This window comes from Sporothrix brasiliensis (assembly GCF_000820605.1).
Source record: "Sporothrix brasiliensis 5110 chromosome Unknown Cont15, whole genome shotgun sequence".
Taxonomy (NCBI): domain Eukaryota; kingdom Fungi; phylum Ascomycota; class Sordariomycetes; order Ophiostomatales; family Ophiostomataceae; genus Sporothrix; species Sporothrix brasiliensis.
Genome location: NW_024467134.1, coordinates 3,080,886 through 3,094,375, shown reverse-complemented (window position 1 = coordinate 3,094,375; position 13,490 = coordinate 3,080,886). Strand labels below are relative to the sequence as shown.

Below are 13,490 nucleotides of genomic sequence, written 5' to 3'. Positions count from 1 at the left end.
GCAGTGCATAAACGTGCCAGGGATACGACGATACTCCGTAGTTCCTGCCTTCCCAGTGGTGGACGACATGTGGCACGCATACCCGGGACTTCTGAGGAAAGAGCGTGGAAAACAAAGTAAGATACCAAGGAAAGAAGGGCGTAGGGAAGGAGGTCAAGCAAAGCCGCATCAGTAAGTCACATCCACATGCTTAATCTTGATCTAGCAACTTGCAAAAAAGAAGCCCATAACAAGACCCTATTATTCTGCCAACTTTAATCCCTGCCGCCACCCCCCAGCAGGCCTCCAATTCGTGTTGATGCAGCCTCGCAAAACCGATACGAAAAATAAAGGGCATCAACGGCCGAACACAGTGAAGCCCAGCAGCTCAGCTACGTCATGCAGATCGCGATAGCCATCGCACGCCGAGGGCATTACCCCGACCGAGGCTCCGTCTCCTCACGATGACGATGGCCGAGTTTTGCAACAACATGTTCACCATGTTAGGATCAACTGTCCCGAAGCGGGTCATGGACGAACAGACGTTAGCGCTTCAAATGGGTCTCGCGCAAAAGGGACCGTTGGTTATGGAGCCAGGGAGACGGCTTGGGGAGAGTATGGCGTTTTACTTCGGAGTCATTGTATGTCGTACAACAATGCGCGCCAGCCCTGGCCGGGTATCTTACTCGCCTCGCCTCCCAACCGCAGGAACAACGTGCAAAGTGGAAACCCGTCGAAATTCACCCTGACATTGATGAGGACTCCGGGCTATTTCGGCAACAAGGGGCACAGCGCAGTTTCTCGGCTCCCTCCCTTGCCATCTGGAGAGCGAGACGAGAGCCAGAGGCAAAGAAAAAAGACTGGGAAAGGGAGCAACCAATGGCAGGCTGACGTGACAATGGGCAAGCAGCAAGCAGCAAGGAAAAGCAACCAAAAACGCCAAGCAAACAACCGCCCTATTCAAACACAGAACGGTCAGAGTCCGGTTGCAGCATGGTCGACCCGATCCGGAACGAGACATCTCACGAGTCCCCAATTCGCTCCATGCAAGGCCCCATCCTCATGCAACAGTTGGTGAGTGGGGGCTCTCGCCTGACTTTTCGAGAACAGTGCAGTGGTGCTCAAGGAAGATCAAATTGTCGCGGTCTGTGTTCAGTTGATCGTCGGTGCTGTAGTACCGTGCTGCATCTTGATATGCATTGCGGTCAGTAACCAAGGAAACGTTGGAGCATGGTGATATGCAAGTACAGCAAGTCCAAGATCGAAAGCTACTGTTGTTGCTCGACTTTCCAAGGGACTGTAGAGAGGGGTTCCTGGATTTGCTGCAGGAGAATCCATGTGGTCGCATTGCAAGCCTTCCAAGTGCGTGTCCATCGAGTCCACCCCTATTCATAATTACAGGCGGTATCTCCCGCCTGATACGAAGACCTCAAGACTGTGTGTACTTAATTTTACAACAAATCACAAACTACGATGCAATCACAAGAGAGAGACGACGCGGAGGAGGTGCAGTAAGGAGAATGCTAGTCATCGACGACAATTACGCGTTTGGGAACGCAAAACTCTGGCCCTCTTCTTGCTCTTTATTTGTGTCTCTGCTCGATACCTTGACTAGTCTGCTGAGAGCGCAGGAGAGACAAGCACCGTCTCTCGTCTCGAACGCTGCTGTTCATGCAAATCACCCGAAGAACACTAAGCGGCGACCGGGAATGCCCTTTGTGCGCCGTGGATCCTCAGGCCCTCGAACGGCCGATGGCTAAAGGGGAGTTGGAACTGTCGAAATCAAGAGAATAAAAACGTAAGGCGAATAGACGACAGCCATAGGCTGCCTTCGTTAAGAGCCTGGATGCGACTCCATCCCGAAGCAATATGCAGTTATTGCTTCTTATTGCGGGCTTCTTCTTATCCCTTTCTGCGATATAATCACGGCAAATGAGTCTCCAAGAACCCTTGACGATACCTTCTGCACTCCTTATTACTCCGTACATTCGCACAAAGTACCCCGTGTTTCCGAGTTAAAAATATACAATGTGCATGCACAAAAACGAAGAAAAGATGAGACGGAACCGGGTTCCGGTGTTGTTGCTGCAATGCCGGTGTTTCTTTCGTCTCCCTGCTTTTTCTCATAGTCTTTCTCCGTTGCACTCTCTCGCTTCGGCCCTGTACCATGACCCTCTCCCCCACGGACCACGAGTAATGCGGCTGGCTGGCCCAGCATGGTGTTGACCACTGGCTAGACCGCCCCTGGGTGCGTGTTTCAGCCCGGTGCGTCGTCCTTTAATCCTGCGACCTCCCGGTGGCCCCTTTTCGTGTTTGTGTGTACCTGCCTTGAAACAAAATGTTTTCGTCTCATGCCTTGGCGTTTTCTGCTGACTTTGGGCCTTTTTTGTCCCGGTGAGCTCTATCGTGCCTTTTTTATTGCAAAGGGGACACAATTGCAGTCGAGAAAATACACATTGTCAAGATTTCACGATCGGGAGCTTGTTCTCGACATTGAGAGAAATCAATCGGTCAATTGAACGTGTTTTGTTCTAAGAACGAAATGGTATTGGTATAAATAGAGGCTTGCTCATGCCAGGAGTGTATCTCCAAATGAATATGAAATACATGACAAAGAAAGATGCTAAGATATGGTATAATACCAAAAATGTGTGAGAAAATAACCCTTGCCTCCTGTACAAGGCTGTGCCCAGTGTTATGATAGGCGCAGCTCCGTTCTTGTAAAATTCTACACTGTACAAATGAACCGCGTCGAAAGGCATCCCCCTCTCAGGAGGATATTCCAACTCCGCGCAGCGTGTTGGCGGCGTTCACCTGGAGCTGGACCAGGTTGACCGAGTTGCTGTTGCCGAGCGTCACGTTTGTCGCCTTATCCACGGTCACACCCTTGCCATTGGTAAGGGAGCTTGCGCTGGCCTGGGTGAAGAACCTCTGCAGAGTGCTCTGGGCCTGTTCGGCATTCGCCAGCGTGTCTTCTTGGAGAATAAAGAGCACAGCGACACGTGCAAAGTCCAGAACGTCCTCAGTCACCTTGAACATAGCCGACGCAGACGCCGACGAACTACTGCTGGTCGCTGTTCCTCCTCCGCCACCCCCTCCGCCCCCGCCTCCTCCTCCGCCACTGTTCGTCGGCGACGGCGTGAATGTCGTGGTCACAGTCGTCGTGGAGGTAGGCGACACAATCGAGGGCGTGATTTTCGTGCTGATTGTCAGAGTTCCGCCCGACTGCGTGGGGAACACCTGGTCCGGGTTCCCAGGAGGTCCCCCGGGTGCTGTCACGATCGTGCCGTCTCTCTTTGCATTCACACCCGTGGCCTCAACTGTAACTGTAACAATGGCCACGCCATTGACAACAGACACGTCGTCAAAGGTGTTGTCTCCGTCTCCAGTCAGGAATGCGTCCACAACGGTCGAGCCACTCGACGACTTCCGTATAGTCTCGCCGTTAAACGTCACCAGTGCATTCTCGGCCCCGCAGCTCAAGTTGCCAGAGTTGAAAACAGCCAGAATCTCCGTTCCAGAAAGCGGAACGGAAAAGTTTTGCTGGGCCTGCTCAATGAGTCGCGGCAGCGCATTACCAAGTGTGGCGTTGGAGAGGCTGCTGGTCGTACCTGTCGACGTTATGGTCGTTGTTGTACAGCCATTGTCTCCAGCAACACTGCAGTCGAAACCAGTAAAGTCGTTGGTACAGATGCACGAACAAACGCCCTGGGTCGATACAACATTCGTACCACCGTTGGCACAACTAATTTGGGTTTGGCATTTTGCCAGTGCGGATGTGCTGCCCGATGCTGAGTTCTGTTTGCGGATGACAAAGAACTCCAGGGGAATCACAACAGCAGCTGCGATGATGATGAGGACAGCAACGACGACCAGCAGAAAACCCCACAAGGGCAAGCCGCAGCACCGGCGGCCCTTGCCGTTGCGCTGGTTCTTGAGGTCGGTCAGGTCTGAAATGCTTTCGGCATCCATAGGACGGCCGCTGAGGCGGCTATTCCGAACATTATTAATATTAAGAGGCAACGGCCACGATCCGACCTGCTCACGCAAGCTCTGTAGGAAACTGCGACGGTTGGCCTGTGCAGGGGGGGGAAATGCCGCGAGCATGTCTGATAGGCCAGACTGGTGCTTTTCACCATCCATCTCTGTGCGACCACGGCCTTCCATACCAGGGGACATGTTGAGGTCATCGAGACGGCTCGCTGGGCGACGGCCCTTGTCAAGACTAGCTGCAAGTCGCGTCGCACGGCGGATAAGATCAGGAAGACTGGTTAAGCTGCCCCGAGCCTCTGCCTTACGAACGGCATCAATGTCAAGGCGTGGTGGCCGGCGAATGGCAGACAAGCGGTTATAAGGCCGGGCAGGGCCACCAAAGTCGAAACCTGGCTGCGGGGAGACAGACAACCGACGACTTGGGTTTGAGGGATCTGTCGACGTTGCTGCATCATAGGCGTCGAGGATGCTGTCCGCCGTCAGCGTTGAGCCAGCGGTAGCCCTGTTCGTTTGTGCGGTGATGGCCGACGATGAGGAAGAAGCATCAACAAAACCAGTTCCGTCGCGGAAAGTATTGGCCCCTGGGTTGCTGTCTCTCTGTCTGGTCGTCACGAGAGCAGCCTTGCCACGCTTGCCGATGCTAGCACTGCGGACGAGATGCTTCTCATCAAGATCGAGCTGCTTCTCGTCGAGATCGCGATCGCCCTCTGCACTGCCCGCACTGCTTCTGCTTCCGTCTTCGTCACCATAACCGCTCGCATTGGATGATTCGCGGCTTTCTTCGGGAATGTCTTCGTAAAACGAGGTTGCATCGGCGTAGTTCGGGCTCACTGCCAAGGACGATGACGACCCCCAGTTGTCGGGCATGGCGGCACTCGACGCGAATGACGCGTGCGAACGAGATCGCGGGCTCTCCTCCGGGATGGGAGAGACATATGAGGCGTTGGAGTAGAAGGACGACGCGCCACGACGAGCGGATGGTGGAGGGCCCAGGTTCACGCTTCTACGGGGTGGCGGCATGGCGACCACAGGAGGTGGAACAGGGATGGCGGCTGGGACAGCAACGGGGACGGGAAAATCTGGGATGGATCCAACAGAAGAAACAGTCGAATTCCTTGACATGGACGAGGCGCTAGACTGCTGTGTCATGGACAAGTCAGACTCGCGGTTTGCCTTCGATCTGCTGTCTGGGACCTGCAAGTTCGCACTCGCATCGGCACTCGCATCGGCTTCAGATTGGATTCCGGCATTGTAGGCAAAAACTGTCGGCGTCGGGTCCTGAATTTTTGAACTGTCCAGAATGGAAGGCACACGGCTTGGCCGCGGTGGCCGCTGTGGCACTTGCGAGCGTCCTGGCGGCGGACGATACGGCTCCGTCTCGTTGGCAGCTCCGTTTCGGTTACCGTTGCCGTTTCCGTTCAAGTTTGATGGTGCAGCGAGCGGGCCGGCCAGAGGCCATTGTGGTGCCGGCACTGGTCTTGAGATTGGTATCCGCGTGTTCTGGCCGGATTGTTGTTGTGGTGGCGGTGGCTGTTGTTGCGAACCTGGCGGCTGAGTTGTTTGGGCCATTCTTCTCGCGAATGTTGTAAAGTCTTCGCGGGCTCCAGCAGCAGCCTGTGCTCGTTCTCTGGCCCGGCGAATCGATCCTGCAGTCGATGGCCGGTCCATGTCACCCGCATCTTGTGGGTAACTCATTTGAAAAGAATCACTGCCCCCCAGGAGCACAAGTGATTTCCAAAAACCAAATTCCTCCGAGTCGGTTTCCTCCGCTCAATCCTCCGCTCTATTCCCAGCAAACACAAACCGCTTTGCTGTTGACGATGTCGATGACCGAAAACCGTAGATTGATATCCCGCTGTGTGGGTCGTCCTATAGGATTCAGTGAAATGGAAAACGAATTTCAAGTGTGATTTAATAGTACGAGAACATAGTATGCTCGTGTAGGGTCGCCGGGTATCGATTATTGAGGAGATGGCTGGGTGTATTAAGCGTGTCGTCGGCAAGATTCAGGGGCTGAGGTAAATCGAGGCGATGAATAAGTAGACAAGAAAGATGAAGAGCAAATGGGACAAGAAGACAAGAAAAGGAAAGGAACGAATGAGTGAGTGAGGTGCCAATGTCGCAGCCTGTCCAAGGCGAGTCGTTTGACGAGAAAAAGAAGAAGACGTGGCAAAGGTACAGAAAGAAGAGACGAAAGAAGGTCGAGAAAGAAAAGAGCGTTTAATCCGAGGCGTTCCAGAGTTCGGAAAGGAGAGCAAAACGAGCAAAATGCGGGCCGCAGCAACGGTGCTCTGTAACAGCTCAATCGACCTTGACCAGAGGGTTGTCTGGGAATAAGAGTGAGCAAACAGAACGGAGAAATTAATAATATGGAGGGTACAAGAGAACAAAAGACACGACAGGAGAGCAGAGAAGTCAAAGAACGGCGGACGCTGTTGGCAGGCCTCGGTCACCTTGGGGGTCAGTACGGGTGCAGATGTTCGCAATACACGCACAAGCACAGAGACAGGGTCGACATTGGCTACCCTATCCTCTGGTGTCCCCGGAACTCCCGTAACCCTCCAGACGGATATTTTGCCCGTGTGTACGGTAGAATTAACGAGACAATTGACGAGAGTTTGGATCACTAGGACGCTGCTCGCTTGGGCCAAAGGGGGTTTGCTGAAGGGGCTGCATGGAAATGTGCATGTATAGTCGTGGTGTCCCCGTGTGTTCACCCTCAGAGGCTTGAGAGCTTCGATGTTGCATTGGTGAAGGGACAAGGAGCGGTGGCAGGGGTGTCCAGGGGGGTGCAAACAGCCGAGTTGCAGGCTAAGAAGGTGAAAAAGAAGATCACGTACACTTTGCGTTTCGAGACTTGCCCGTTCTAATCAGTCAGCAGTCAATTCAATCGCCCTGGTGGATAAAAAGGACCAGATGCAGATAGGCCAAATCATGGTGAAGGACAGAACGAATTTTGAGAAAGGAAAAGTGCGAAAGAAGATGAATCGAACAATAACAAAGGGATAGGGGGGGAGTCATCCGATAATGCAAGGTCAACTGGACCGGAGGGTTTTCCTGCACCACAAAGGCGCAATGTAGTACAACAAGCGGAGAGGGATGTAGTATAAAACGGGGGGGGGGCCGAGTTACGTGTGCCATTCACACGAAAGCGGCCAAGTATGTGCAGAGCTGCGGGAAGTGCGTCGTACGGAACAGTGGATGACGAGAAGCACAAAAGACATCATGGGGAAAGCTTGTGAACTGGGACATACGCAAACACACGAGGGACGGTGAGGGCAACCAAACTGCCACGAAAAGGACCAGACCACTTGACTGTGGTGTTTCAGGAGAGCGGAATGCAAGGGAGGAAGGCAGCACAGCCAAAAAGCAGAGACCAAGAGACCAGAAGAAGCATGTCTTGGGTGCCAAGGTACCACGAACCTTTCAAGACAAGGTCTTAAATGACCTTTTTAGAAGCCGTGTAGATCAGGGCGGGCAATCATTCACGAGCAATCAAGAGCACACGGTCGTTGGCGTTGGGGCCGTTTGTGCGCTTTTGCTTGTTTTTGAGCCAGATCGATGAGTCCCAGTGGTATTGTCGTCGAGTTTGGCCTGCTGTTCTGGTCACTTTGTGATTCGTTGCTCGACCGAATGCGCGTGAATGATGTGCGAACAGGGCGGCCTTCGAGAAGAACGGTTCAGATGCGGTTGTCGCAGTCGGATCGATGGGAAGAGTCTATCTTCGTGTTGTTTTGTTGTTTAGTTGTTTAGTTGTCTGGGCGTTTTGTTTGAAAATGAGACCGGTTTGTTCTGTCGTCGAGACAGAAGAAACACAGTTGCTTTGGCGTCGTAAAATTGAAAAGAACAAAGGAGGGAAACGGAACTGAAAGCAATATACAGAGACTGTCGAAAAGAGAGGCGGCAAAGTGTGTCTCGAGGCGAACCCGTGGCGGAATACGCGAAATGCAGGTACCCGTCGAGAGGGCAATGTAAAATTCGCGAAAGACAACAAAAGAAAGAAACGAACAGAAGAAAGGGCCAAAGCGAAGATACAACGCGACGAGATCGTGGTGACAATGGACAGAAAAGGAGGAAACAGTGAAAGGGGTTGAAAACCAACAACACAGAGAGGAGAGGGGTGAGGGAAGCGGAATCCAACGGCACGAAGAGCAAGACAGCGACCCTCATGGAAAGGGAAAGGACGACCCAGTGGGCAAGAATAGCGCGCCAAAGAAGCACCAAAGAGGAGGAAGTAGCGACCAGGAAAGGACCAGGGAGCCCAGGAGCGACCGTGACGAACAGCCAGGGACCGTCAGGAACAGACAGGAGCGACCGGGGCCAGGTTCCAAAGAATCAGCCCAAAAACGCATGGACATCAGGCTATGGCGTCGACTACGCAGAATTTGACTTTTTGACAAGGGTTGCTCCTTCCATCTTTGGCTACAAGCAGGGGCAAAGCAGACGTGAAATGAGCGCAGAAAGAAAATAAGAAAATAAGAAAATAAGAAGAGAGGATGAAAGAACGGAAGAGTCGTAGTACGAAACACTGCGGCGTGCGGGAGCGACCGAATATTGCAACGAGTGATGGAAGAATACGGCGTAATTCGCAGTCACCAGCCAGCCGGCCATATGCGCGCTCTTCCACTAGTGAGGAAAGCAAATGAAAAAGGAGGCCCTCACCCAGCAAGACCGGGTGCTTCGATGCGATTGAGGAAGCCATTGAGAGTATGGAACACTCCGTAGGCTGGGGCGACAATAGGCAAGCATGCGGGTGCGGGTGATGTGCAATGGGGCAAGACGAGAATAGAAATGGCCACATGCGCCTGCCAGGGAAGGTAACTTACGAAAATACATCGTAGGCGTTGGATACAGTTGTGCTCCGTCGATCTCCTCCTGCGCTGTCGCTCCTGCCCTCTCACCAACTATGAAGGCAGGAAGTGCACACCTCATGAAGCCCTTTCTGCGCTCCTTCCCCCTGTTGACTTTCCTCTGCGGCCCCCTAAATTTCCTACCACACGCCCAGCCAATAGAACGACACCACCGTCTTGACCCCTTGGCATTCAATTTTTGCGCCAATAGGTTCAGGCCGATATCCAGATTGCACCTTCCTGGTCTCGTGTCTTGGAACGACAGTTGGGGAAAGTCCCAACTGTCCCCACTCTCTAGAGTCAAGTGGTCCACAGAATGCGACTTGTAGCGTGGGAAAGAGCGAACAAGCGCACGAATCAATACTGCCACACTGCAAGGGACGGCCAGAGCGTGGGCGCCAGGGGTTCTGAAACCGTTAGCGTCTGTCTCCCATGTCCAGGTCCAATCAGAAACGGCGGCCGTGTTGATGGGACAGGGGCTTCACAACCACCGCAGCCAATGCAAAGACGATTCTTGTCTTCTGTCATTTGTCCCTCTCGTTTGCGCCCGCTGGCCTTTGGTGTGCGTGCGTCATTGTGCGCGGAAGAGCGTCCGAACGAGAGCGAACGAGAACATACACAGTACCCCAGCAAACGATAAACTTGTGAGAGTAGACCAAAAAGGAGAAAAGTCCGGAGGACAGCGAACGAGAACATACACAGTACCCCAGCAAACGATAAACTTGTGAGAGTAGACCAAAAAGGAGAAAAGTCCGGAGGACAGCGAACGAGAGAAAGTGGGGAGAAGCAGCGAAATGAAGGACGGCGTCGGGCGTGAGCGAGGTCGACGAGGGCCAGAGATTACTTGCACCGAAAAAACGGGTCGATGACCGAAGACTCAAACCAGAATACGCACAACTAGACACGACGAGGGTCAGGCCTGGGGCCGTCGACAAAATGTGCTGACATACGGAGTACGCGGACAAATGTGAGTAGAAGATTTGCCCGGGGGGTTGACGCAGGCAGGGGTCACGAGAAACGAGAAAAAGAAATGAAATGAGAACAACCAGGAGACAGGAACCAAAAGACCAGACGCAGAGACGACGACAGTGAGGAGCACGACACAGGTGAGCAGAGAACGCGATCTGAGCCTTGGGGGTCATGGAGGCAGTGCGCGTGGATCAAAGGCAAAGCACCTTAAAAATTGAGGGAAAGGGATATGCCTCCACGGAGTAAAGAGTGGGCGAAAACGGCGGCGCAGCCAAGACGGGCTATGTATCGTCTCAGAGACACATCGATGGGCAGCTCGGACGGAACGATCCTTGGGATGCATGTGCGGATTCACGGCGGCAGGTCGGGACCGGAAATGCACAACCAGACACAAGGTGAGTCGGCGGCGTCGAAAGCGATTCGAAGAGTTCGCTCTGTAGTTTCTCTCTCATTTTCTCTTTTATTCGTCTCTCTCTTTTGTTTGCAGTTTTGTGTTGTTTCATTGTTTGTTTTCTGCTCTGGTCCAGTTCCGCAGAAAAGGGGCATAGTTTGTCTCTCTTTATTTGACTATTTGATTATTTTGGACTATTTGCCTTCTCCTTTCTCGGCACGCAACTCGCTGTCTTTCCTCGCCGTGCCGCGTTTCACCTAAAGAGCCTGTTTTGATGTCTCGGATGTCTTGGGTGGTGGCACTGTCGCAGACCACTTGCGGTGACGCGCGAAATTACCGGCCATCACGTGGAAACGAGAGACATGCCATGCGGGTAGAATCAACTTGGACAAACGACGTCTCGGACGGATCTGCATAGACGCGAAAACAAGCAGGCGACGCAGACCCAGACCGAGACCGAGACACAGAAATAGACACAGTTATGTAGTTCCCACTTGACGGACGTAGACGACCGGTGCAGCGGATAAATGGCGGCTTGGATGTCGACATGGCAAGGCAATGATGCCTTGGTGTTGCAGAAATGCCATGAGCAGCCATGACTCGACGATGAAGCCATGTGCCTTGTATCCGTCTTCCGTTCTCCGTTCTCGGTATCTCAGATCAGTAAAGAGAGTCATGCCCTTCCTTCGTCTTCCTATTGGGAGGGATTTTGCCGTTTGGCAGACCCACGATCTCGGTTTGTACGGACGTGATCCCACCCGCCACGGACCCAAACCCAGGACCAGACACCAGACCCAGACATCGTCGTCCAGGTGCAGCTTGTGACATGCCCGGCGTTGGCCGAGATGAGTGTTCTCGGATAAAACGGTCTCAGGGACCCGCGCGACAGCAGACAAAGACAAAAGTACTCGGTTTGCGACATTGAGTAAACCGTAACCGTCGTTGATTCACGTGAATGTGATTTCGTGTATTCATCTTAGCCCAGACAAGGTAATCTTTTCCTGTTTGTGTGTATCATGTAGAATAATCCAGCAATATGTGTCCTACCTGTACCCCCGTGCCCTTTGCATGTTGTAATTAGATCCAAACGATTCCCACAAAGTAAACGGTCAATAACGGCACTTGCAAAATCAAACAAGCATAAAAAAGGAAGGAAATAAAAAAAGACAAGATCAAAAATAAAACAATAAATGTAAAATCAAAGGCGGAAAAGAAAAAAAAATAGAATTATGTCACCACCTTAGCCCGTGACTGCTTAGTTGTGCGGCCAGCAGTCTTGGCTGCCTTTTTGGCCGCGTGCGCAGCTGCCTTCTCGGCCTTTTCCTGCCTCACGTCATCCAGGTTGCGCACCAGGATCCACGACAAGTGGCGCACACGGTACTTTTCGCCAAAGGGCTCCTTGAGCTTCTTGCCTTTGGCATAGCGCTTCCAGGCCCGCCGCCGTGCCCGGCGCGCCTCCTTCTCGGCCATCTTGATATCAAAGCGCACGTGTTTGTCAGCCACAATGGCCAGCCCGTGGTTGACGGCACAGCCCACGGTTTCCCACGTCGAAGGCGCCCGGCGTAGCGCCGGCGGGCGACCATCATCCGTGTCATCCACCTCCGAACCGTCATCATCGCCCTCGCCGCTTTTCTTCTTCTCTTTTCTGTCCGCCACGTAGTCCGGATGCCAGCGCGCCGCCACGTCAGCCGCCGCTTCGCGGTACGACGGCTTCGCCATGGGCATAAGGCAGCCTGTGCGCGTCTCCAGCTCGAGCGCCGCCGCCCAGCCGGAGTCGTTGAAGTGGCGCATGCACCGCTCCAGCGTAGCCAGCTCGACGGTCTCCTCGCTGAGCGGCGCCAACAGCGGCGCCTTGGGCGCGATGCCGAGAATGGCGCGCATGCGCTTGGTATTGGCAATGGAGACGTGCAGGCCGCGCGGCTCAAACAGCATAGCGTTGGCACGCGCCAGGAATATCTTGCCGCGCTTATAGGCCACGATGGCGGCGGTCACTTCGGCCAGCAGCTGCGCGACGGCACCGATGCCGTTGGCGTAGTCAAGCGGCACAAACTCCATGGCGAACGAGACAATCGACAAGATCATGACGGCCGGGTGGGGCGACGTGACCAGGTTGAGGCCGTCGATAAAGGCCAGGAACGTGGCGGTGTCGATACCATGGGTGTCGCCGAGGCACGGTGCGTAGCCGCGCGCAAAGGGCACGGTGTTGCCGTGATGCAGACGCGGAACAACGACGGGGTGAGCCAGGCGGCGGAATTTGCTGACCTCTCTCGAGGATGGCAGCGGAAGGTCGTTGAAGGGTGCGGTTGCAACGTCCAGCAGAAGCTCCTCGGCGGCCTCTTCGGCATCGGCCTTGGAATCCACCTTGGAATCCACCTTGGAATCCGTCTTGACATCTATCATGGTCTTCACGTCGACAGTAGCAACCGTCTTGGGGTCGTGAGTCGGGCTGCTCGCCTGTTTCACCACTGTGATGGCCTCGACATCCTCGGATGCCTGTTCTGCCGCAGCAGTAGATATTGTCACCACAGAAACAGCATCGTCTGGCTTGGGCACAGACGTGTCTGTGAGCGCGTAAGGCGGCGGTGGTGACCGTGGCCGTCTCATTCTACCAAACGATGTGCGGAGGCTGAGATTCGGGATCGAGCTGAGAGCACTAGTCCGCCGCTTGAGTGAGTGACCGTCGTCCGACGCCGTCGATGCCGCGACGGATGACTTGGCAGTTGCCGGCGGAGTTGATGACGGCGATGGCGGCGATGACTGTGATGACGGTGAGACCAGCACTGCCACCTCTGGCTGTTGCTGCCCCTTTCGCGCCCGCCGATGCAAAAACTTCACGCGCATGATGGCTGAGGGTATTATGTAGCTTCTGGATATGCCAAGACTTGCAACGCCGTCGATGTTGGCTTCATCGTATCTCGCGATGCTCTTGGTGGATTGGTGTCAAGCCAAGACTCTTTCGTTGTCGTCTCGGGATCCATTCGCATCTTTAAATGGTATCGAGCAGAAGGAGAAAAACAAGAAATCGTCGAAGGCTGTGTCTGCTGTCTCGTACTTTGCGCCATTTTCCCCCGCTTGCTGTAGATGGCCAGCTTCATTTGCGCGTTTGGGGACATTACCGACGTTCAAATACGGCATTACAGCGCGAAGGAGGGTAGAACATCGAAAGCGCCCCGCTAAAGCAAGGCTGTCGACCGCGTTGGCAGTTCGCCTCGCTGATTGGCTGCCCAGCGAGGCGCAGCAGACCTGCTTGCACTAGCGTGCCTTTGTGCCAACTGAACAGGGGAAAGAGCGACTGGCGGACCTAATAG

At 53.9% G+C, this 13,490-nt stretch overlaps 2 protein-coding genes across 2 annotated transcripts; both read right to left on the bottom strand.

Annotated features, from left to right (window-relative positions):
- Positions 1-2,748: 2,748 nt before the first annotated feature.
- SPBR_05595 (uncharacterized protein) lies at positions 2,749-5,640 on the bottom strand (the record flags this gene model as incomplete). The annotated part of the gene is made up of 1 exon (XM_040763858.1): positions 2,749-5,640. One exon carries the CDS (start codon positions 5,638-5,640, stop codon positions 2,749-2,751), a length of 2,892 nt encoding a protein of 963 aa, XP_040622604.1.
- A 5,769-nt stretch (positions 5,641-11,409) lies between these two features.
- SPBR_05846 (uncharacterized protein) lies at positions 11,410-13,023 on the bottom strand (the record flags this gene model as incomplete). Its single annotated transcript, XM_040764109.1, has 1 exon — positions 11,410-13,023. One exon carries the CDS (start codon positions 13,021-13,023, stop codon positions 11,410-11,412), a length of 1,614 nt encoding a protein of 537 aa, XP_040622603.1.
- Between the last annotated feature and the right edge of the window lie 467 nt (positions 13,024-13,490).